The 25,207-nt window shown below is 37.9% G+C and overlaps 1 protein-coding gene and 1 long non-coding RNA gene across 4 annotated transcripts in view; one reads left to right on the top strand and one right to left on the bottom strand.

The window, feature by feature from the left end:
- COL28A1 (collagen type XXVIII alpha 1 chain) overlaps positions 1–7,816 on the top strand; it is a 156,769-nt gene extending 148,953 nt beyond the window's left edge. Inside the window, exons 35-36 of one of the 2 annotated variants that reach the window (XM_032483961.1) lie at positions 4,490–4,666; positions 5,773–7,816. In XM_032483961.1, the coding sequence (XP_032339852.1) occupies positions 4,490–4,662 (173 nt within the window). In that variant the 3' untranslated portion in view covers positions 4,663–4,666; positions 5,773–7,816. The other variant, XM_032483963.1, reaches the window with a different exon arrangement.
- LOC116664963 overlaps positions 1–25,207 on the bottom strand; it is a 48,636-nt gene that overhangs the window by 5,885 nt on the left and 17,544 nt on the right. The window lies entirely within an intron of this gene.

Genomic DNA, 25,207 nt, shown 5'->3' on the forward strand with positions numbered 1-25,207 from the left:
TAACTGTTTCACCTAGACTCATAGAGTCAGAGAAAGCCAAGCAAAATGAAAAGGCCAAGAAAAAGTTCCTGAAAAAAAATAATGAAAGAGAAATAAGCAACTTACCAGATAAAGAATTCAAATTTTTGGTAATAAAATTGCTGACTGAATTAGAGAAGAGAATTGATCTAAACACTGATAGTTTTTAAAAGGAACTAGAAAATATAAAGAAGACCCAATCAAAAATAGGTAATTCAGAAATTGATACAACATTGTAAACTGACTTTACTTCAATAAAAATACATTTAAAAAATTGTTAATTCAATATCTGATATAAAAATACTCTAGAAGCAATGAATAGAAGAATAAATGATAGAGAAGAACACATAAGTGATCTGGAAGACTGAATGGTGGAAATCACCCAACCAGAACAATAAACAGAGAGACAAGTGGAAAAAGAAATTGCAACATACAGGATCTCTGGGACAACATCAAATGTGCCAGCATTTGTGTGAAAGGGTTTCCAGAAGGAAAAGAGAGAGAAAGAGATAAAAAATGTATTTGAAGAAATTATGACTGAAAATTTCCCAAACCTAAATAAGGAAACAGCTATCCAGCTACAGGAAGCACTGTGTGTCCCAAACAAGATAAACCCAAACAGACCCACACAAAGACTTATCATAATTAAAATGGCAGAAGTTAAACGTAGAGAGATTTCTAAAGGTAGCAGGAGAAAAAGAGTCATATACAAGGGAATCCCCATAAGTCTATCATCTGACTTTCCTGCAGAAAGACTGCTGCCCAGAAGAGAGTGGCATGATACAGAGGGCTGAAAGGGAATGACCTGCTGCCTAGGATACTCTACTCAGCGAGATTATCATTTAAAATAGAAGGAGAGCTAAAGAACTTCTCAGAAAAGCAAAAACTATGTCTATCCTATGTCTAGAAAAAGACAAAGAAGGGCATTATATAAAGAATCTAATAAGGAGGTAACAAATAAAGATTAAAAACAATAGAAAAGATCAATGATTTTTTAAAAAGATAAACACAATTGATAAACCTTTAGCCAGACTCACTAGAAGAAAAGAAAGAGATAACTGAAAACTCAGAGATGCAAAAAAAATTGCAAGAGAATACTATGAACAGTTATATGCCAAAAAATTGAACAAATGTACAAATTTCTAGAAATGTACAAATTTCTAGAAAAATACAGCCTGCCAAGACTGAGTCAAGAAGAAACAGACAATTTGAACAAACAAATCACCAGTAGTGAAATTAAATTTGTAATTTAAAAACTCACAGCAAACAAAAATCCAGGACTGGATGACTTCACTGGGGAATTCTACCAAACACAGAAAGAAGAACTTATACCCATCCTTCTCAAACTCTCCCAAAAGATTGAAGAGGAGGGGAACACTCTCAAACTCATTTTACAAGGCCATAATTACTCTGATACCAAAACCAGAAAAAGACACTACAGAAAAAGAAAATTACAGACCAATATCTTTGATGAATATAGATGCAAAAATTCTCAATAAAATATTAGCAAACTGAATCCAGCAATATATAAAAAGGATCATACACCATAGTCAAGTTGGATTTATTCCAGGGTCACAAGGATGGTTCAACATTTGCAAATCAATCAATGTGATATACTACATTAACAAAAGGAAGGATAAAAATCACATGATAATCTCAATCAATGCAGTAAAAGCATTTGACAAAATTCAACATACGTTCATGATAAAAACTCTCATCAGAGTGGGTATAGAGGGAACATTTCTCAATATGATAAGGCCATTTATAACAAACCTATAGCTTTTCAATGGTGAAACGCTCAAAACCTTCCTGCTAAATTCAGAAACGACATAAGGCTGCCCACTCTCACCACTTCTGTTCAATGTAAGGTTGGAAGTCCCAGCCACAATAGACAAGAAATAAAATGTATCCAACTGGAAAAGAAGTAAAACTGTCACTATTTGCAGATGACTTCATACTCTATATAGAGAACCTTGAAGTCTCCACCCAAAAACTAGTAGAAAAAAACTTCAGTAAGGTTTCAGGATACAAGATTAATATATAGAAATCTGTTGTATTTCCATACATTAATAATGAAATATCATAAAGAGAAGTTAAAAAAGAGAAAGTGAAAAAAATCTTGTTTAAAATTGCATCCAAAAGAATAAAATGCCTATGAATAAAATTAATCTAGGACTTGAAAGACTTATACTCTGAAAAATATAAAACACTGATGAAGGAAACTGAAGATGATACAAAGAAATGAAAAGATATCCCATGCTTTTGGATTGGAAAAATTAATATTGTTAATATGCCCATACTACCCACAGCAATCTGCAGGTTTAATACAATCCCTATCAAAATAACCATGACTTATTTCACAGAATTTGAACAAATAATCCTAAAATTCATATGGAACCACAAAAGACCCTGAATTGCCAAAGCAATTTTGAGAAAAAAGAACAAAGCTGGAGGTATAATTCTCCCAGACTTCAGACTATACTACAAAGCTACAGTATCAAACAGTGTGGTATTGATTCAAAACCAGACACATAGATCAATGGAACAAAATAGAGAGCCCAGAAATAAACCCACAGACGTCTTGTCAACTAATCTACAACAAAAAAGGCAAGAATATACAATGGAGAAAAGACAGTCTCTTCAACAAGTGGTGTTGGGAAAACTGGACAGTAAATGTAAAACAACAAGATTAGAACATTCCCTCACACCATATACAAAAATAAACTCAAAATGGTTTAAAGAACTAAATGGAAGACCTGAAACCATAAAACTCCTAGAAGAGAACATAGACCAAACATTCTCTGACATATAGCAATATTTTCTTGGGTCAGTATCCTAAGGCAAAAGAAATAAAAATAAACAAATAAAACCTAATCAAACTTAAAAGCCTTTGCACAGGAAAGGAAACCATCAATAAAATGAAAAGACAGCCTACAGAAAGGAAGAAAATATTTGCAAACGATGAGACCAACAAGGGATTAACATCCAAAATATATAAACAGCTCATACAACTCAATATGAAAAAAATAAACAACCCAATCAAAAACTGGTTAGAAGACCTGAATAGACATTCCTTCAAAGACATACAGCTGGCTAACAGGCACATAAAAAAATGCTCAACATCACTAATTATTAGAGAAATGCACATCCAAACCACAATGAGATATCTCCTCTTACCTGTCAGACTGGCTATCATCAAAACGTCTATAAGTAACCAATGTTGGAGAGAATGTGGAGAAAAGGGAACCTTTGCACACCGTTGGTGGGAATGTAAATTGGTGCAGCCACTATGGAAAAAAGTATGGAGGTTCCTCAAAAACTAAAAATAGAACTACAATGTGACCCAGCAGTTCCTCTCCTGAGTATTTATCTGGAAAAAAGGAAAACACAAATTGGAAAAGATACATGCACTCCAGTGTTCATAGAATACTACTTATAATAGCCAAGACATAGCAGTAATCCATCAATAAATGACTGGATTAAGAAGATATGGTCCATATACACAATGGAATATTACTCAGCCATAAAAAGAATGAAATTCTTTCATTTGCAGCAACATGGATGGACCTAAAGAATACTATGCTTAGTAAAATAATTCAGGCAAACAAGATAAATATATTGTATGGTATCACTTATATGTGGAATCTGAAAAGTAATATAAATGAATGTATATGAGAAACAGAAAAAGACTCCACAGATACAGAAAATAAATTTGTGGTCACCAAAGTGGAGATGGAAGTGGGGAGGGGCAAATTAGGGGTATAGGATTAACAGATACAAACTACTATGTATAAAATTGATAGGCAGCAAGAATATACTGGATAGCATAGGGAATCACAGACATTATCTCATAATAATCAATAATGAAGTATAATCTGCAAAAATACTGAATCATTACGCTGTACACCTGAAACTTATATAATATTGTAAGTCAACTACACTTAAATAAAAAAAAGAAAGAGCCCTTTATTTTACCTTTTTTGTAACTTGAAGATGTTTTCTTTTTCTAGTAGGCACAATTATATGTGATCATAGTGGTGCTTCCTGTGAACAAACTGGGAAGGAATATGTACAGAAGGGTGAAATTATCTCCATTACAAATATTAATTTGATTTCAAATCAAGTCCAAAGTAAATGAAGAAATCCTATCTTTCTCCTGTCAGTTAATCCCCACAAGAGTATTAGCCAATGAAGGCTCACAGTATTATGCTTTTGGGGAAATATGTATTTTAATGGAGTTTCATGAAGATAAAAAATGTTTATGTTTTCAAAGGAATGACTATCTAATAGTAGAGTTTCAGATAGTTGAGGAAATATTTTGGGTAATAAGGAACTCTTCCTTAACTTAGAACCATATTTTCTTAGTGGGCATGTTAGTGTGCATGGAGACTAAGCTTCATAGAGCTTTTACTTTTCATCTTTTCGGTGAAAGAAAAACCTATAGTAACACATTATCCTTTTCTCACTCTAGATCCTAGATGTTTGGAACCTCTACAGCCAGGAAACTGTGGCGAATATGTGGTTCGATGGTATTATGACAAACAGGTCAACTCCTGTGCCCGCTTTTGGTTCAGTGGCTGTAATGGCTCAGGAAATAGATTCAACAGTGAAAAGGAATGTCTGGAAACCTGCATTCAAGGATGAGCAAGTAAATCAGCCTCTACTGAGTCAAATCTACGTCTCCATCAACAAGCCTACAAAGAACCTCTATAATTTCAACATTCACCCAATACCAATAAAACACCATATTTGAGCACATACTGAGCATTTACAATTTATAACCTTAGTCAAATCCCACTGTAGGACATAGATATTATTAACTATTTTTACAGATGAAGAAGCTGAGATTCTGAGAAGTTTAGGAACTTCTCAACAGTCACCCAACTAAAGAGTGGCAGAGCTAGGGGTCTGATTCAGGGCTATGTAACCTCAACACACAGATTCTCCTTCACCACCTGCAATGTGGTTCTGATTGCTATTCATTCCTTTGCTGTGTACTACATCAGATTAAACTTTTGCCCTAGACCACCCCTACTCCCTCTGGACTCCTAGTCCTGCGCACTCACCTCAGTTCCCCAGCACCCCCACAGCCCTGCTGGTAGCAAGTTCGCTCGTAGGGAAGGAGTTGGTTGTAGGCATTAGAAGTGATGGGAGTATGTTTTCATGTAGACGATGGTGAGATAAGAAAGATATCTGCTTAGGGGAAACCCAGCAAGATGGAGTGGTTCTGAGAGATGAGAGGCACTGGGATAGGAGCTGAGGTGGTGAGGATAGTTAAGTTTTGCCTTACTTGCTCTGAAAGTGATTAAGAAATCTGAATCAAAATGACTTAAATTTATTAGTGACCATCATTCCTCACTCTTCCAACATAATTGGAAGAAAAGCCTTTATTGTATGTTTAAACTGTATATTTAAAAATGAAAATTGTAATTTAGACAAAGGAATTTTTTTCCATCCCTCCTTTAAAATGTACAGATGCAACTTCAGTTTTAGCGGGGTGAGATGGGAAGGCACTTGACAGCCAAGGACTACCTGAAGCCTACATCCACTCTTGAGCAGAGTATATTAAAAACAGAGTGTACACTGAAAAACGAGCCACCAACTTGAAATATGACCCAAGAGAGGAGTAGAGAATTGGCTCTGTCATTTTATAATAATCTTGTGACATCCAGTCTGGGAAGATCGTTGGTTCTGAGATGAGCTCAGACAGCATCGGTATATATAATCTCACGACACACTTTCCTCTTCTTTCAGGCCTGGGACCCTCATTCAAGTTTGGGGGTACACAAAAGAGCACCCAAGGAAGGAGGAGCTGGCAGAACAACCACATTAGAAAAACAATTTTGTACAGTTTATGTTTTTAATGTGTAATATTTGATACGACCAAATAATATATGCAATATACTTGTAACTTAAATAACATGATGGTAAGATGGGCACCAGTGAACACATCACATGGAGAATAAACTAAACATGGCCAGTTCTTTTAAAGATTCCTGTCTGCCTTCCACCTTCCCAACCCCCTGCTTTCTGCCAGGGATATCTCATTGTGAAATCTGTGCTTACCATTTCAATTTGCTATTGGTTTTAATATGTATTTTTACATGTAAAACCACATATATCTCTATGCATCTTTAAACAATACATAGTCTTGTTTATTCTAGAGCTTTATAAAAATGGTGTCATACTCAAGTCTTCTGCAATTTGCCACTTTCATTCAATATTATAATTCCCAGGTTTTACTATATCTAAATGTATTCCTAAATAATGTATTATTTAGGTTTTTCTGAGCTGTAAAAAATTGGTTTCATAATACATAAGTCCTTGCCACCTGCTGTTATTACATTGCAATTCATACATGCTCATTTACTTTCACAGTTGTATAACACTGGCATGAATATATCACAGCATATTTAACCATTGCCTCGTCTATGTTAAATTGTTTCTATTTAATTTTTTTCACTATTCCATCAGTGTTGCTATGAATGCTCTTACGCACGGCTTTGGGTGCACATGCACTAGTGTTTTTCTAGGGTATATACGCCAGGAATTGCTGGGTTGTAGGATATGTAAATTTTCAAAAATAATGTGTCATACCAAATTTTTTCCCAAAGTATTTGAATTCATTATAAATTCCCACCAGTTGTGTATAAGAATTTCTATTGCTTGACATTCTTTTCAACACAGTATTGTCAGACTTCTTCATTTTGCTAATTGTGGATGTAAAATGGTATCTTGTTTTAATTTGCCTTTCTCTGGTAACATCTTACCATATTTATTTACCATCTGTGCTGTTGCTTCTGTGAAATGTCTGTTTATAATTGGGGGCGAGTTTTCTATTGAATTGCTTGTCTTTGCTTATTGACTTTCTGGAGTTCCTTATATATTCCGAAATTGAATTCTTTACTCATTGTTTGTGTTGCAAATATCTTCGTGGCTTGTCTTTTTACTCTACTCAACTTTTAAAAAGTGAACAGAAGTTCTCAATTTGAATGCACTTTTTTTCCCTTGTTTATGCCACTCAGCCTCTCAGCTACTTTTCTTGGGTGGGAAACTCGCCCAGGACAAAAAAAAATCCTGATCTGGTGCTGGGGTGTACCTCTCTAGATGCCCATCTTCATGCCTGGTATTTCCTTACGAGCCTATGAGCACCTTGGTGATTTCCAGGTGATCGTTTTCCCTTCGTCTTTTTCAGTTGTCTCAGCATGAAAGTGGTTCTGCGCTACACAGACGGCCATACAGCATTTGCTGCTGTTGTTGCTGTTGTAGGATGGAGGGCTTTGGGTATTTTCTTATTTCCTAGAAGCCCAGCAATGCATTGAAAAGCATATATTAGTCACCATATGGTTGCTGGAAAGTAGAAAGACCCTTCAGAGTATCTAACCTGCTATTTTGCCAGAAGCAGAAGTACTTGTGTTCCTTTTCCAAGCTGTTCACAACTTTACCCATATAGAAAACTGATATGCAAACATGCAGTAATATTGAGTTGGATGTTCATCCTTTTATCTGAAATGTGACTAATGAAATCCCAATGCTCCAGGGACAACCTGCAGGTCTCCTTGTGTGAAGCTTCTGCATCTCTCTCATTAAAAAATATTAGAGCTCACTTTATAAAAGTTATTACAGAAATAATTAACTCCTTGGAAGAGAGGAATAGGCAAAGTTCAGGAAAAAAAATCACACCAGTTTAAAAGAATAAGAGAAAAGTGAAATGTCAATGAGTAAAAACTATTACTCTCCCTTCCCGTTTGAGATTCAGGACACTCCTCCCCTATCCCCCCATCATAATTAGGAAAAACAAAGGGAAAACAAACAAAGGAAAACAGAGGGAGTGTTGTCTAGCTAGATAGAGAATCAAAGAGACTGAATTGAACAACCTGAGAATTAATTCTGGAAAAGAGAATGATGATTTATTTTTTCATTTTAAGCTAGTTAAAAAGTCAATATGGAAATAGCCCAAGTGCCCATCAACAGATGATTGGCTTAAGAAGATGTGGTGTTTATATACAGTGGAATATTACTCAGTCATAAAAAATGAAATATTGCCATTTGTAGCAACATGGATGGACCTAGAGAATATTAAGCTTAGTGAAATAAATCAGAGAAAAAATGATAAATACTGTGTTATACCACTTATATGTAGAATCTAAAAATTATTTGTATTATTACAAATGAATCTATACATGAAACAGAAACAGACTCCCAAACATAGAAAACAAACTTATGGTTACCAAAGTGGAGAGGGAGGAGGGATAAATAAAGAAATATGGGAATGATAGATACTAGCTACTATACATAAAATAGATAAGCAATAGGGATTTACTACATAGCATAGAGAATTATACCCAGTATCTTCTAATAACCTATAATGGAATATAATCTGCAAAAAAACCAAAATCCCAAACTGAATTACCATGCTGTACACCTGAAACTAATGAAATATTGTAAATCACTACACTTCTATTTAGAAAAAGCCAAGAGAGATGGGTGAGATATATGACATTTTGTTTCTCCGTTCTCAAATGGATAAAGGGCAGACTATGTACACAATGTGCTAAAACTAAGAATGTTTATTGAAAGTAGTCTCCACTTTAAATTAAGACATTGAGCAATTTTAGTATTTTACCAAGTACTAATGATGTTCAAGAATTTCAACAATAAGAAACCTCCACTGAAATGTTAAAATATATTAGATAATCATTTCTATCTTCTTCATTTAGTTGAAACCTCAGCTTTACTGACTGTAAGAAATGCTCTAATCCAAGTATCTGGAAAGCATACCAAATTTATAAAATGACAATTAGGTTTGATAATTTTAGTCTTAATGTTTATCCTAAACACAACAAAAAGGAAATGAAAGAATGGAGAAAATGATTTGCATGTAACATGTAAAATAATTGTTTCACATTGCTAATAAACCAAGAGAGCCTATAAATCAAAAAGAATAAAAAGGGAAAAAAATAGGAAAACAATAGGGACTGGCAATTTAAAGAAGATGCCCAGTGCACATATGAGGAGGTCCTAAGCTTCATCAGCTGTCAGAGGAATGCATGCTAAGCAGGTCTGAGGTGAGGCTGGGCACCCACGGATGATTCTGATGAGCAACCCTGGCTGAGAACCAGTAAGGGGATATCTGAATTAGGCCAACCTTAGGACAGAGTTGATTATTTCACTTGTAATTTTTGGTGTTCAATGATTTATGCCCCTTTTCCTACTTATCTACAATTCAACGTCTTTCATAAATAGCAGTGCAAAGATGGATTAATGCTGTTGAAGTATCCAAGTTTCCCCCCTTCCTTATAACATTTTTTAGTGAAATGTTACTAAAATAAGTCATGTTTTAGAATGTGTATGTGTCTGATCATTAAGACAAGAATAGCCCCAAATCGTATTTCACACATATATGAATGGCATTTCAGGTTTCTAAAAAAATATTAGCCCTGACTTGATTTCTAAAAGTATTCATTATTTCTTATCATTTTTCATAAATTACTCTCTTTGAAAAATCCCTCATTTAAATTAATTCATTTAAAGTCACATTAAAGCAAGACTCTATAGAAAAAAGAAAATCATAATTGGAAATGTGATGATTATTAAAATGAACAGCAAAAGAATAAACATGAAGATGTGAAAGAGGACATCAAAATCATAAATTGTTGGGTAAGGGAGTAAAAAAACATAGATTTTTTTCCCTTTTTTTTATAAAGAAAAAAGGTCCTCCTGTATAGCATAGGCAACCATAGATTCATTATTTTATAGTAACCTATAATGAAAAAGAATATGAAAAAGAATATATATATGTATAACTGAATCACTATGCTGTATACCAGAGACCAACAACATTGTAAATTGACTATACTTCAATAAAAAAGAAATTTAAAAAGTTTTCCTTAAAAAAAAAAGAGATCACATCAAATTCTGAAAGTTAGGAAATTTTAAACCTTGCTTTAATCAGGTTCAGAAAATACAGGCTCTTAGACTTGCCAAGGATCCTCAGTCTTCTGGTCCTCTCTTCTCTACTGCGTCTGTCCTTTAGATAAATTCTCTAAGTGACTGGGCATTCTTGGGGTAAACATATCTAGTAGGACAATTGTATTCTTCAGAGGCAGCCCATTCTTTAGATAAACACCCACTTCCACTGCCGTAGCTTGAGTTGGCTGTCTCCTGTGGTTCCCATCCTAACAAACTCCTGCTCTGATCTTGGGAGACTTCCAGAATGGTTGTGTTATTATTTTAAGATAGTCAGTATGCCCTCATTCATTTGGGCTGCGTCAGCAGCTTCTCCTATTTCCACAACTCTCTTACCATCTCATCCTCTAATTCTGAGCATGCCCTCTGGCTTATGATGAATGTTCTTGGTGACCAGAGTAGGGGACAGGCACAAACCAACACATCCCTGATTCGAAACAGTATTATATTCCTGTGGACTACAAAAAAACCCCTAAGATAACTGCCACATCAATAGAAGACATGGGGAAATTTCCCTCTATCTTGGAAGAAAAGAAAAATAAGAATTACACAGTAAGAATTCTAAATAATAGTTCAGGACTTGTGAATTGCAGAGACAGCAAATAAAGACTTCTTACCCTATTTCTCTCTGAAATTGACTGGCGTTTGCATTATATTTTTACCATCCTCCAAATTTACCCTTGAACTTCACACTCACAGTTTGAAATTATTTTTAAGTACTAATGGAATTCTCCAGTTATTTTCCCCTTAACTCTATTAGTTGGTGTTAAATTTATCATTTGGTTCTTTTCTTTCTCTTGCATCTTAATGAGCAGCGCTATGATTTTGCCACTTTCTGCAATTTGGGGTTTTTTCTCAAATTGATTCTATTATGTATAAATCACGGCTCAGACTTGCTTTCATCTCTTTCAAACAAAACAGAACATGCCCCCGATGGGATAAAAGTCAAAAACAAAAACCCAGCAACTCTTGCCTTTATGTAATTGCCTCATATCTAGAAATAAATATTAGAATCTGTGTAAACTTTCTTTGTGGTGTATTCCATACTTTGCTATTAGAGAAATATTGACATACAGTAAAATTGATTAAAATTGTGCCAATTCAAATTTTAGAGTGTTACTTGAGCTTTTCCAACACAAGTTAAAAATCAAGCCTATTCAATTTGCTTTGTGCCATCCTCTGCCTTCACCACAAACCAGCAGTCCCTGTGAATTCCATTTCTCTGTCAGTGGTGCAATAACTCAGCTGATGACCTTGTCTGGCCTCTGAGAAACATCCCAGACTCTTTGCTCTCCCTGACTCTTCATATCCAATTGCTCAGGGCATCTAGTCTGTTTAATTTCTTCTTATTTCTCTCCACCCTGAGTCTGTCATTGCTTCTAAACCGGCTTTCTCACTGCCATCTTATCCTTCACCTCAGATCCATATCTACCCAGTGCTGCTGAGTTACAGTGACTTGGACTCAATCGTTCTCCTCCTTAAAGTGCTCTGCAGGCTTTCCATCTTCAAGATGCAGAGCAAACCTTTTAGCATAGGATTGAGGGCCTCACTGCTGCTTACATTTCTCATTTCTCTCTCCCCAGGTCCTTATACACGGTCTTCAATTCAGCTATACTCATCCATACGCTTCTTTTTCAGAGCATCATTCATTTCCCTTTTCCCTTTTTCATGCCCTCCCTTCCTTTCTTCCTTCCTTCCCTTCTCTCTCTTCCTTACTTCTTCCCTCAGTATTATGGAATTCATTCTGCATTAGTAGATAATGTGCTACCTCAGACTTAACAGCTTTACAGCTGTTCATTTTATTTAATCAATGCATCCTTGCTGGGCCTTTAAATGTTTCCAGTCTTCTGTTATTATGGCCAAAGAGCTTTATTGAATACCCTCATACACATTAGTCTTTGTATAGGTTTATTTATAGAATACATTCAGAAAGCAAAATTGTAAGAACAAAGAGAATATAATTTTAACAAGTATGTCAAAGGGCCTTCCTTAAAGATTGTGCCAATTTCTATCCCCCCAACTTAGGAGTGTGTCTGCTTTTTCTTTATCACTATCATTCAGTGTTACCAGTTATTTGATCTTTTTGCTCATCTGATGGTTGAAAATGGAATGTCACTTTAGTTTTAATGTGTATTTTTCTCTTTTTTAATGTATATTGTGAAATATTTGCTATATACAAAGGAATGTATGTAACATATAAGTAGGTTTTAAAGTAAAATAATTATATAAAAACCTGTGTATCTGACATGCAGCTGAGGAAACAGATTATTACCAATATTGCTGAAACCCCCTTTAAGTTTGCTCACAAATGGACCAAGCCAAAGTCAACTTGAAAATAAGCAGTCATGGTGATTTGGGGTGCTCAAGAATATGCTATATGAGTCTCCAGGTATCACCCGGCCTGCCTTGGCTTGATGTGGGAGGCTATATAGCCTCTGGCCTGATCAACACGTGAGAGAAGAGAGAGGCTGTAGCAGATGGCTGGGTCTCTTCCCATGTAGGAAAAGGCTCTGACATGTCTACTGTTGCAGCTTATTAGAAGAGGAAAGAAAAGAGAGAGGTGGACCGTTTTGCTTCTAACCAAGATGGAGTAGTAGGAATCAGATTAGTCCTCATTTTTGAAAAGACAGACAAAATATAGGAAATGATATTTCATAAAACATTGTAAATAGGTCAAGGTACAAAAGTGAGTCCTCATAGGCAGGAGAGAAAATGAAGTGAGCCCCACAATTGCCCCAGTCCACTGCTTTGACAGCATTTCCAGGCCACAGTGCAGAGACAGGGAGCCAAGGCAGAACTCGGCAGACTCCCTGGGATGAGGCAAAGAGCTGAGAGTCCAAGAAGACTAAGACAGCTAGAATTCTGAGGATAAGGACAGAGTTCTGGATAGGAGAGAAGTTCACAGAGTGAACTGCTAGAGGGAGGACTGCAGAGGGTTTCTCTTGAGTATTCAGCTAAGTACTGATGAGTGACTGCATGAGCAACATACTTAAATCTGGGAACTGAACCAACTGAAAGGATTAGCAGTGCCAGGTGCTAACACTGGGCCAGGAGAAATGCCTGTCACACTAGCCAGACTGGAAAACCTCAAGATTCACAGAGCCTTGGGTAAAGTACATATTCTGGGCCATAAAATAAGTGCCAGTAAATTTAAAAGAATTCAAATCATACAAAATATGCTCTCTTATCACAGCAAAATTAAATTATAAACCAATAACAAAAATATATTTGGAAAATTCTCAAATATTTCCAAATTCTATAAAATACTTCTAGATCCACAGGTCAAAAAATAAATCAAAAAGTTAATTAACAAGTGCTTTGAACTGAATAAAAATAAATACACAGTGTATCAAAATCTGTGGGATGCCACCAAAGGAGTACCTAGGGGAAAATTTGTAGCACTTAATGACTACAGAAAAGAAGAAAAGTCTCAGGTCAATGACTTTAGCATCCATCTTAAGAAACTAGAAAGGAAGAGCAAATTAAACCCAAAGTAAGTACAAGAAAGAAAATAATATGACCAGAGTAGAAACTAATGAAATAGAAAGCAGAAAATAAATGGGTATACACATATTTCAAAACTTGTCAAATTGTCTACTTTAAATAGACAGTTTATTGTATGTCAATTATTCCTCAATAAAGCTGTTAATTATTTTTAAACGTATCTTGGAGGGGGCTGGGGTGGGAGGGAAGGAGAATGAATGAATGAGCTGACCCTTCTGCAGCCTGAGAGAGAGAGAAAGAGAGAACTCTCCAGAGACTAGAGATCCCTTATGTGCTTGGCATTTTAATCTACATGCCCCTGTCTAGAGGTAAACATAGCTACTTTGGTGACCTGAGTGTGATTAAGCAAAGAAACATCCCTTATTCTTAAGGGGAGGAGATGGGGTTTTGGGGAGGGGGTAGAAATCTTAACCTCTCCTTACATTTCTGAACCCGTAAATGAGCCAGCATAGTTCCAATGATAACTCCAAGTCCTCTGAACCCCAGCTTTACTCCTGGTGTTCCCGTCTCAGTTTATGGCATCACCATGCAGTCTATATTCCAAGCTTATCTTCAGCTCTCACCTTCCTTTCACATTCCATAAGTCACTGAGTTCTCCCAATTAGACCTCAAAAATCTCCCTCCAAAAATCCCCTCTTCTGTGTGCTAACTTCCATTATCTTTAAATGTTCTCCTTACTTTTATTGCCATGCCAATTAATACTTCATAGGTCATCAGAAATATTCTTTCCAAAATGCGAATCAGATAATTTCCAAAGCATTACTCCCCATTACCTGCATGATGAAGTCCACCCTCCTCAGCAGGGCTTATAATTCCCTTCACAACCCGCGTTCATCCTGTTTCATCATTCTCTCCCCACCGTATGCTCCAGCCATTCTGCTTAATAATCCAAAATATCCTGGGTGGGATTTGTTTTTGGTATTTTTACCTTTGTGTCTCCACACCCAAAGCTTCCTCTATCTTCTCTGCATGGCAGAGTCCCCACATATCCTATAAGACTACATTTTAAATATCGTACATTTGATGAAGTCTTCCTCAGCTTCCTAGGAAAATGGCCACCTTTTGTTTGACCCCCAAATAATAGTTCCCCAGTAGCATCTACTAATGGCACAAGGAACCTGGACAGCGAACCTGGATTCCCACTGTGGTTTGGGCTGGAAGAAGTCACAGAAGTGCTGGTGTAAAGAGGGCGCCACAGGAAGAGACAGTGCTTACGGCAAAGGCTGCCGGACCTCCTTTCTTGGAGCCACTTAAGACTAAGAACATTTTCAGAAATATTGCAGTAAAACATGAAGAAAAGCCATTTTTCTTAGAATAGGCATTGGAAGGTGGAGGGGAGGAAACAAGCTGTGTTCTGAGGATTTAGAAGCCTCAAGTTATCAACCCTACTCACCTAGGAAAGAAATAATTTGCTTACTGACAGAGGGACTTGTGTCATTGCAATGGACATTGTAACCAGGCATTTTAAATGGGGGATCATGCACCAGGGACAGGAAGACACTGGTCATTTCCTCCCGCTGGCCAGTGTGGCCAAAAGCTAAGTGAAAGCCTACATATATTTTTTGGTTAGTATGGAGATTACAATTCATTTAAATAAATAGCAATCACTATGAGATAAGTAACCTGGTGTAAGAAGAGGAAGCCAGGAGGAAATGGCTTATTTATTTTCTAGATTCTCATCATTTTAGAAAGAATGTGTATCTTTCCAGAAGAGTTCTTTAATAAATATATAATCTTTTTTTAAAAAGACTTATGAAACTATTTAACATTACAGACTTTTACTCCTGGTAATAGGTAAGGTTACTTTAGTTGGACAAATTCTGCTGAAAACAATGAAACTGTTAAAAAAGGTAGACTAAATTTCTTTTCTTTTTTTTTTTTTTCATTGCTTTCCTTATTTTATTGGAGGATAAAATTTTCAACAGAGTAACCTAGGAATTTATCGAATGCTCTGATCTGAACAAAGTTAAGCTTCCATTACATGTAAATAGGTAATGTCCCCAGCCCAACATGACTGTGTCTTATCCTTGTGTTTGTTTGCAACATGTTTTAGGAAAGCTTGACCTAACCTAGCATCTGGGCAGGTGGCCAAAATGTATGTTCCTTCTGATAATACAACTATTGCCTTCTTTTAGCCTCACTTAGGGGTTCCTTTATCCCATGTGCAAGAATTTCCATGTATCTGTGTATGTATTGGTTCAAAGGTATCTTCTGCCTTCCATTGTAAAACGTTTAGACTAAATTTCTTAAAAGCATCAAATTCCTAATGAGACATTGAGGGATAACAAAGCTAAAATCAAAGGGGAAGTGGGGAATTAGAGATGTCAGTAGAACACTGGAGCTGGCTTGGCCAAGTAACACTTAGTATCACAGAATTTCTTAAACTTTAGCTTTTGTAGCTTTGGAAGATTAAAAGGACAAAATTTAGAACTTTGATACACAGGAGATGAGGAGTTTAATAGGAAGGGGATAATGACTGCAAAAGAACATGAAGGAGCTTTAACAGTGGTGAAAATATTCTCTATTTGAAGATACAGCGGTAATCTCAAATTAGGCGAGAAAAAAAATTAACTTGCAGATCCAAGAAGCTAATGGACCCCAAGCAGGATGAATACAAAGAAAACACACCCAGCCACAACACAAACTGCTGACAGCCAAAAATGAAAGGAAAAATCTTGAAAACAACAAAAGAAAAATGTTACATTACGTACAGAGGAACAACAATGTAATTAACAACCAACTTCTCAGTAAAACCAACGGAGGTCAGGAGACACTGTCACAACATTTTCAAAGTGCTGAAAGAAAATATCTCTCAATATAGATGCCATGGAAAAATCCACAAGATTAAAAACATACCTAATTTCAACCAGCCAAGACAATTTTAATTTTCTTATATTTTCTTATTTAATGTGTGCTACTTCTTAACCATTTGTAAAGTAGCTGAATTTGGTCAACAAAATGGCACAATGATCCCCATGTGGTCATTAAATAATGTATCTTTTTCCTTTTTTAATAGAAGCCAAATCATAAAAGAAATAATTTTATGAGAGAAAATGAGTGGTGAGATCTCCCAGGAAGGATTCTAAAGTGGGAAAAGTATAGCCCTAGGACATGTCTCTTAAGTAACAGTGATGTTAGAAGGTTGGAAATGAAAGAAAAGTGCCAATGATCCTCAGAGGGAGAAGTCTGAAAGTCAGAAGTGTGGTGTCTAAGCACAAAAGCAAAAGCAAGAGAGTCAATGGTGATAAATGCCACTTAGAAGTTTGGTAAGATTTACATCAAAGTGCCCACTGGATTTAACAACATGGATATCTTAGCAAAAATACTCTCAGAAGAGTGACTATTAGGGCTGCAGGAAGACTGACATGCCTGAAGGAGAGAATGGGAAGTAAGGAAGTGAGGACAGGAAATGTAGTGTGTTTTTCAAGTAGTTTAGTGGGGACTAAGAAGACAAAGACTAGATGGTAGCTGAAAGGGAATATGGGGTGCATCAGTTAGCCACTGTTGTGTAAGAAACAACCCTAAAACTCAGTGTCTTAAAACAAAAAGCATTTATTAAAACTCATGTGTCTACGGGTGAGCTGGGTGGTTCTGCTGATCTGCATCTGCCTTGGCTCCCTTATGCATCCAGGATCAACTGAGGGTCGGCTGATCTAGGATGATCTTAGAGTTCTGAAAGTTGATTTTCTGTTGGCCAGGGTGATGAGGGTGACTGGGTCATGTTTCTCTCACCAAACAGCAAGCTAGCTCACACAGCAATGGCAGGGTTCTAAGAAAGAGCAGAAGTGTTCAAGATCTCGAGGTCAAGTCATGAATTGGCACATCATTCTGCCACAGTCCAAAGGTGAGTCACAAAGTCAGCCAAGATTCAAGGTATAGGGAAAGAGATTTACCTCTTGATGGGAGGAGCTGCAGATTCTTATTGAAGAGGTCACTGAAGAGGAAAGAATGGTCATGAAACAAAGAGAACAGAATTCGAAAGGGGTTTTATACATGTAAATGGAATTCACTTAGGCTGAGGCAGGACTTGGGGTGCAGGGTACTGACAACTGGGGTATGGGTTACAGGAACCATGAGACTGTGAGAGAATTAGTCCTCAAAGCCCTTTTGTTGGTGTAGGGACACAGAGGTCAAATACAAAGTGGACAGGGAGACTCTGGTCCCTCTGGAACTAGACTGGCTTGAGTATGAGGACTCAGGGGAGAGCCCCTGAGCTCCAGGCTCCTGCCTGGGAGGCCCTCTGGGGCTGGGAGGAGCTCCAGCAATGAGGAGCTAGGGAGATGGCTGTGATGTCCATAGAGAGGCCCTCATGCTTTATTTTTCAAGCTGATTTTAGATTGTAACATTACTTCGTAACTTTCCTATCAGTACGCAGCAACAGAAAGCAATGAATAAATACTGAAATATTGGGAAAATAAATGCTACTCTCCATCATGTTGAATCACATATTTTGAATCCTATTCCACAGATTTACCTTTCTAGTGCCTATTACTATGGTTACCATGTTTTCCAAACCAAAACCCGAGAGATGTAGGCTGGCTGTAGAACAGAAATTCAAAACAGGAGAGTCCTGGATCTTTGCTCTGATTAGTAACAATAATAATAGCATATATAAAGTGAATGCATATCATATGTCAAATCCTACTCTAAACCCATATTATTTAATCTTGCTAACAATCTGCCTTTTAAAATTGACTCTTAAGTGCTCTACATTTTAGATTTGAGTAAGTTGCACCTATTATAAAAAATCCTCTTCTATCCTGTGAATTACCTGTTCACTCTCTTAATAGTGGCTCTCATGTTCTTAATCCTACATTATAGACTTATTTATCAGCTTCCCTCCCCTGCACTGTAACACTTTTCCTGCTCTATTTAAGAAAACTTTGCTTATTTTAAGGTAATGAAGATGTTCTCCTATTATTCTAAAAATGTTATTAACTCCTTAATCCATTTGGAATTGACTTTGAGTCCATGGTGTTAAATAGATATCAAGATTTTTCCCCCATATTTCTATCCAGTTAACTGAGTTTCAGTTATTGAAATGGCCATTCTCTCCCCACTGCCCAGCAGTGACACTTTTGTCATAAGTCAGGTGAGCAGACATGGGTGAGAAGCTCCTGGGTTCTCTATTCTGTTCCACTGCTTTGTCTGCTGTTAAGAGGTTAAGAGGTTACAGTTATTAGCCTAATTTTACAAATAAGGAAACAAGCACAGGAAGTTTAGGTGACCTTAGGTTGTAGTTCACATAACAAGTAAGTCCACCCTGTTAATCATATAACATGTGCATCTTCTAAGAGCAAGTTTACCAGAAGTTACTATGTCTTTCTAAGGAGGTCTCTGAATTGATTTCTCAAAAAATATTCTCCCACTCTGGGAACTGGTATTAGAAATAAATGGAAAAAGACTCAAATAAGAGAAACATGGATTTGAATCATCATTCCAACATTCATTGGCAGTAAGAATATAGGCAATTAAGCTCTCTGGAATGTTTCTTTATTTGTAAAATTGGAAAAGTAAAATACCTCTCTAGCAAGTTTGGATAAAACCTAAAAAAGGACTATGTATATATTACATAGCACAGAGTGCTGAATAATATTATTTTGCTTCCTAATCCCTTGACAAAAATGCTTAGACCTGAAGAAATTTACAGCCTAATGTGATATGAACAATTCTGGTGTATTTAGTGGGGAACTGCTTGGTTTGTGCTGGGAGTTGTCTCTCATTGGGGTCTCACTAAAGGAACTAGACAGATGGACATCAGTACTAAAGGGCAAAGAAAAAGAAGGAATGAGATGAGAACAAAACAACCAGTGGTTCTGGCTGGATCCCTTCATGGGTGGTCATGGCTGGTCATGGCTCTGTCTTTGTTTTCATTCTACTTTGTAAATACTAGTTATCTAGTGATTATGGTTGAGAAACACACGGAAAGGTAGCAACTTGCTGAAGGCATTATTGTTAGTCAATCTGGGATGCACAGCCTGTTCCTCACCTCAGACACCTGTGAAGCCTGTCACCATGAGAAATCTATTATCACTGAAGAAGTTATTGGAGGCGACCGATACCTCCAACAAAAACAGGTCCTCTTAAAAAAACATGTTTTCTTCCCTTCCTGCCTCTCACTTTCTTACCTCTTCTATTTTTTTTCCATCTCAAATTTTCCACCTCATTTTTGTCTTCTTCTTATGGTTCAGACATACCTGCCTAGGATACCCCTGTGCCATTTCCCTCCAGCCTAAGGCAGCACTGCCTCCTGCATCAATATCAAGCAGCATTTATTTATGGAAAGAACTGATCCTGGGACCAGTGAGAAGTATCTGGACAGCAACCATTGATCCTACTCGCCATGTCTTTGCAAAATTATCTTGATTCAAGAGATGGCTCACGGTTCTCAAAATATCTGCAAAACAAAATTATTTTAAATTTATCTTCAAACTGCACATGGTGGTACCTACCCTTGTCCAGCAGAAGAGGTGGGGCATACCAGCTCAGAGTCCCATCCTGTGCCCATTGGCCTCTGCTGTGGCCAGCAGACCTTGGCCTCATCCCTCCAAGGTCCCTTGCTCTGATTCAAGGCTCCTGAAGTATCTTTCTAAGCATAATCCTCATGAGCTGTGCCTTTGTGGAAAGATGGAATTCATCATGCATTTCTTCTTTGTAGTTTTATTAAAATGGTATATGCCTCAGGCTCTGTCTGCTTCTTACTAACTCCATTTTCCCTGGAATTCTCACGCGGGGCCATTCTAGGATCGAACGGTATACTGGAATTTTAAGCATGTGAGGGGGATAACTGAGAAAACTTAGATTCTGTTTGTTTCCCTCAGTACTTCAGAGAGCAATTACAGACATGTCTGGCAGCATCTAAAGTGCAGGATTTCTCAAACTTTGTGCCCTGCCAGAGACAACTTATGCCTTGGAGCCAAGAAAAATACAAATAAAAAGAGAGGTGGTGGGAGGCTTTTGAGTTGGAACAAGGCAGGGCTTTCTCAGATCTAGAAGAGTGAAACTGATGTCTTTATTCCCTTGATGAAGTCTAGAACACAGGACTAGAGACCAAAGTCGCTGTCTCGGGTCTACAAGGGGACATTCTTGAAAGCTCCCAGTCTGTGAACTGGGAGCTCAGTCTGCGCCCCCTCCCCCATGTCTCCTCTACCACTGATGTCAATAGGGGACCACTCATTAGTCATTGCCAAAGCCACAGTCAAGCATTCAGAATCCCAGGAGGTATGCTGCTGGCATGACAGTTCCTAGAATTCACCTCCTGTTGGCAATGGTTTCTTAGCAGTGCCTGGAGGATTAAGGCTCAGATAGAAGTCTGGGTTAGTTTAACACCTCATTGGCTTGAGGAACTAGTGCCAGAGCTGTGTGCTCAATCCCAGCGCCACTGTGGGAAAGGTTTGCCTTGGCCTCAGTGACATGGGCTGGCACATTGTCTGCTCCGTCGTCAGACAGAGCTCTGTCAGCTCCAGATGTAGCTATAAAATCTAAAAATCTGGAGCTTATTTGTAGTCACAAAAGGCAAACATTGTATGGTAACACTTATTTGATGCACTTAGAGTGGTCCAAACCATAAAGACAGAAAGTATAATGGTGGTTGCCAGGGGCTGGAGGGAGGGGAGATGGGGAATTTTTGTTTAATGGGTATAGAGTTTCCAATTTACAAATTGAAAAGAGTTATGGGGATGGTGGTGGTGACAGCTGCACAATGTGAATGTATTTAATACCACTAAACTGTTCACTTCCAAATGGTTAAGATGGTAAATTCTATCTTATGTGTATTTTAGCACAATAAAAAAAAAACCCTGAAGCTGAATTAATTAATTAAGATTGGAAATCATGGCTTTTCTTCTATGCATCCTGAGCACAAAGTTGGAAGTAAAGGGCAAAGTTGCAAGAGGAAGTGAAGAGAAACCGCCATCGAGGTAGTTTCATCTTCTCAGGCAACAAGTTTTACTGGGAGACTCAATTTATTATTTCTAACCATTTTACGAGGAGGACATGCATACCACGTAGAGACTGTGCGTGCAAGCACTACCAGCATGCTAATTTACTTACTCTTATTAAGTGTTTACTTCCTCCATCGCTCTGGTGCAACTCAGAAGAGCAAGCACATAGCCTGGTAACAGTTTGCACATTCTACTCGTCTCAGCCTGGAGCTCCTGGAGAGCTGGAAAGCATGCCCTTTCTTCTGTGCACCCTGAGCACCGATGTATGGTGTACGGTAGTTACAGAGGGAGTGCACACCATCTGAAGGAGGATTCCGTGGGAGGAGGCAGTGCAAGACCAGAAAAAAATTTTTCTTTCTAAAATTAGAAATATCATCAGCATAAGAACTATGTGTTATTTGCAGAATATTTTAAATAATGAAAGAAATTAGAGAGCTTTCAGAAGATAACTCTGATGGGTCAAAATCCTTTTTCCTGCTTTGATATGTGTGAGGATTAATTTTACGTATCAACATGGCTGGGCTTTGGTGCCCCAATATTTGGTCAAACACCAATCTAGATGTTGCTGTGGAACTATTTTTTAAAGATGTGATTAGTATTTAAATTAATAGACTTTGAGTAAAGCAGATTACGGTCCATAATGTTGGTGGGCCTCATCCAATCAACTGAAGACATTAAAAGACCAAGGTCCCTTGAAAAAGAACACATTTGCCTCTAGACTGTCTTCAAACTTGACCTGCAACGCCACCTCTTCCCTGGGTGGGCTGGCCTGCCCTGGAAATTTTGGACTTACCAGCAGCCCCCATACTCAGTGAGCCAGTTCCTTGAAATAAATCTTTCTATGTATATGCATCCTATTGGTTCTGTTTTTCTCAAGGACCCTGACTAATACAATATGTAACAGTTACCCTTGGAGAACATAATTGGGATTTGACAGTGAGTTACCCTTTGCTCTTGAAATGTTGAGACTGTGAGAACAAGTTCTAAGGGGAAATGTGGGAGGCATTTGGATATTTTATCCCCCTGATGGGGCACACATGAGAATCCTTCTAATATGATCACACTGGATCTCATTTTCAGCCACTGACCTTCTTTTTAGGTCAAATGTACACCACACTTAGTTTACTGACTGATTAGCTAGAAAGGCAAAAGTGGCATTTAATCAGAGGGGCATATCCAAACAAGAAGCAATGTCCTTTTCCCCCCTGGCAGCCTGGATTCAGTTAATAGCTAAATTTTTATTGAATGCTGACTATATTTAGAGTTCTGAATCAGGTGTTGTTGGGACTGAAAAAGAAGTAAAAGACATTGGACCCCCACTGATCCTACATTCTAAAGGAGCACATCTAAGTCCACGTGTAGACGGCAGATCAATTGCTATAATATTTCATGAAACCATTGTTGTTGGGGTGTCAGGTGCTACCTGAATGAACTTTTCTTCTAATGCAAACTTTTTTTCACTCAAAACCAAAAATTTATTCTAACTTAAAAAGAAAAACAATATTGGAGGGTTTTATGTGTATATTACCCATTTTTAAGGAAATACAAAAAGGTTGCTAAACCAGTTAAGCATCTTTATTTGTAACTCCAAGGTTGACTTAATTTAATCATTTGGGAAATACCTTAGGGAGTTCTGGATGACCAGATTTAAACTTCTTCTTAACACTTAGATCCTAACTTACATAAAGTTCATGTTTCTTATCATAAATCTTAGTAGAAGTGTATCGTTTACCAGTCATTACTGAGTCTAAGACTTTCATCTTACAAATGCCAGACTCATTTCCTGGAGGTGGAATGATCTGCTCAGTCATTTAGCTAGTTCCTTTAGCTAGTTAATCGGCTGGTCTCACAGCTAGTTACCTCGTCATGTGGCTACTCAAAACCAGTTCTTCTCACTCCAAGCAGTGTGTAGCAATGGCTTTAACTGACCCAGGTCATTGCTCAGAGTGTCTAGAAACAGGGTGACTAGCCAGTGAGGAGTCCTTCCCACACAGCCCACTCTCAAAGGCTGGTCCATATGTCCATTCTGTGGTTTGTTAAGACCTCAGAGTCTGATAGTGAAGGAAGAGTCATTTTCAGCCCTCCTGGCTCTGGGTCATTCCCGGGTAACATGTAACCAGAAGGGTGGATGAGTTATGAGTTAGACATGTGGGTTTGGTTGAAACTGGGCAGCCCAATTACCATAACAGAAACTTAACTTCTATTCTTTTCTGCACAGGGCACACAGGAGCTGCATTAGAAATATGAGTCAGACCACAGTAGCTACCTGCCAAACTGTTGCGGACTATTTATTGAGCATCTCTTAAAGTTGAGTTGAGACTGAAGAGCTGTTCAAGGAGTTCTCAATCCAAGGTGTCTTTGAATTTTCAATCTACACTTAATCAGACTCCTACCTCTCTTGCTCACAATCTCAAGATCCAGACAGGCCCTTCTCAGTGCTCTGTGCTCTGAAGGCAGACTATAATTTAAGAGGATCCAGGGTAAGTTTCATTAGGATTTATACCCATTCCCATGCATGACGCTGTAGGTACTGTTTTACAATTACCACCAACTATTATTTGTAGAATACTAATTCCTCTTTACATTAATACCGAATCTTGTATGTAATTTTCACAACACAATTTTTTATATTCAGCAGTAACTCCAGACTCCTTAAGAATTTGCCTAGAGGTCCACACTCCAACATTAGAGAGGGAAACTGATACATCCCAGGGGGGAGCCCAAAGGCCTCAGTGGGTATTAGCTGGTGAGGGCGGGTGAGGGTGGTCCACTAAATATTTCATGTCTACCACCAGGCTACAGAGTGAGGGGCCAAAGGCTTGCTTTGCATGGGAGTAGGGTGGATGTTCCCTGAGAAGGCATGTCCTATAAGAGACAAGGGGTTACCATGCAACAGACCAGGTTTAGTCCCCTGTATCTCAAACTCATGACCAGTGTTTATCTCCATTGGGAGTGTGGCTGGTCTTCAAGTTAGTCCAGCACTAACTGTATTGATTAGCTCACTGCTCAGCGCACTGCCCAGCCCCTGGGTCTTTGTCATACAGGAGACAATACTGCCCTTCTGTCCTCACATGATACAGAATGCAGGTCTCCTTGCTCTCAACCAGTGTCCCTTGCACACTGCCTCTCTGCACAGCACTACCATGCACTGTTACTTCACTGACCCAAAAGAGAAGAGAATAAAATGACTCAACATAAGAGAACGTTTGCTCAGCAATAATGAGCCCAGGCAATACATGAAACACTATACCCACATTCTCATGGCAAAAGGCCATTTAATTCTTCTTCAGCCCTTCTCAGAAACAAACAAACAAACAAACAAAAACTACAAGTTTGGAATCCCTGCTTTCTCTTGTGTCCTTTAGGAAAGAATTAACCTCTCTGAGTCATAATTTCCTTTCTATCTCCATATATAAGGAAGTGATCTAACAACCACTTGGTGGCTTGGTTTCTAGCCTTGTAGAGAGCAACACAGTCATGCTTGCTTCTGCTGAATCTGTTTCTTTTTAATCACATTATTAGTTAGCCTCTTTCAGATCGCAAGGAAGAAGCCCATCAGTATAATCTAGTCAATGGTACCAGGGGGAGGGCAGACGCTGAGGAAGTCATCTCTCCACCCAGAGTCTGCTCCCATCTTAGCACGTTGGAGACCTGGATGTCCAGAGAGCCAGGGGGAGAACAGAAACCTTGTCCTTCAAGACACCAAAGCTGAGCTGGTGATTCAGATGTGGTACTGTCTACTCATCTATTTCAATAGCGTTTGAGTAATACTT

The sequence above is a fragment of the Camelus ferus genome, chromosome 7, assembly GCF_009834535.1.
Source record: "Camelus ferus isolate YT-003-E chromosome 7, BCGSAC_Cfer_1.0, whole genome shotgun sequence".
NCBI classification, from domain to species: domain Eukaryota; kingdom Metazoa; phylum Chordata; class Mammalia; order Artiodactyla; family Camelidae; genus Camelus; species Camelus ferus.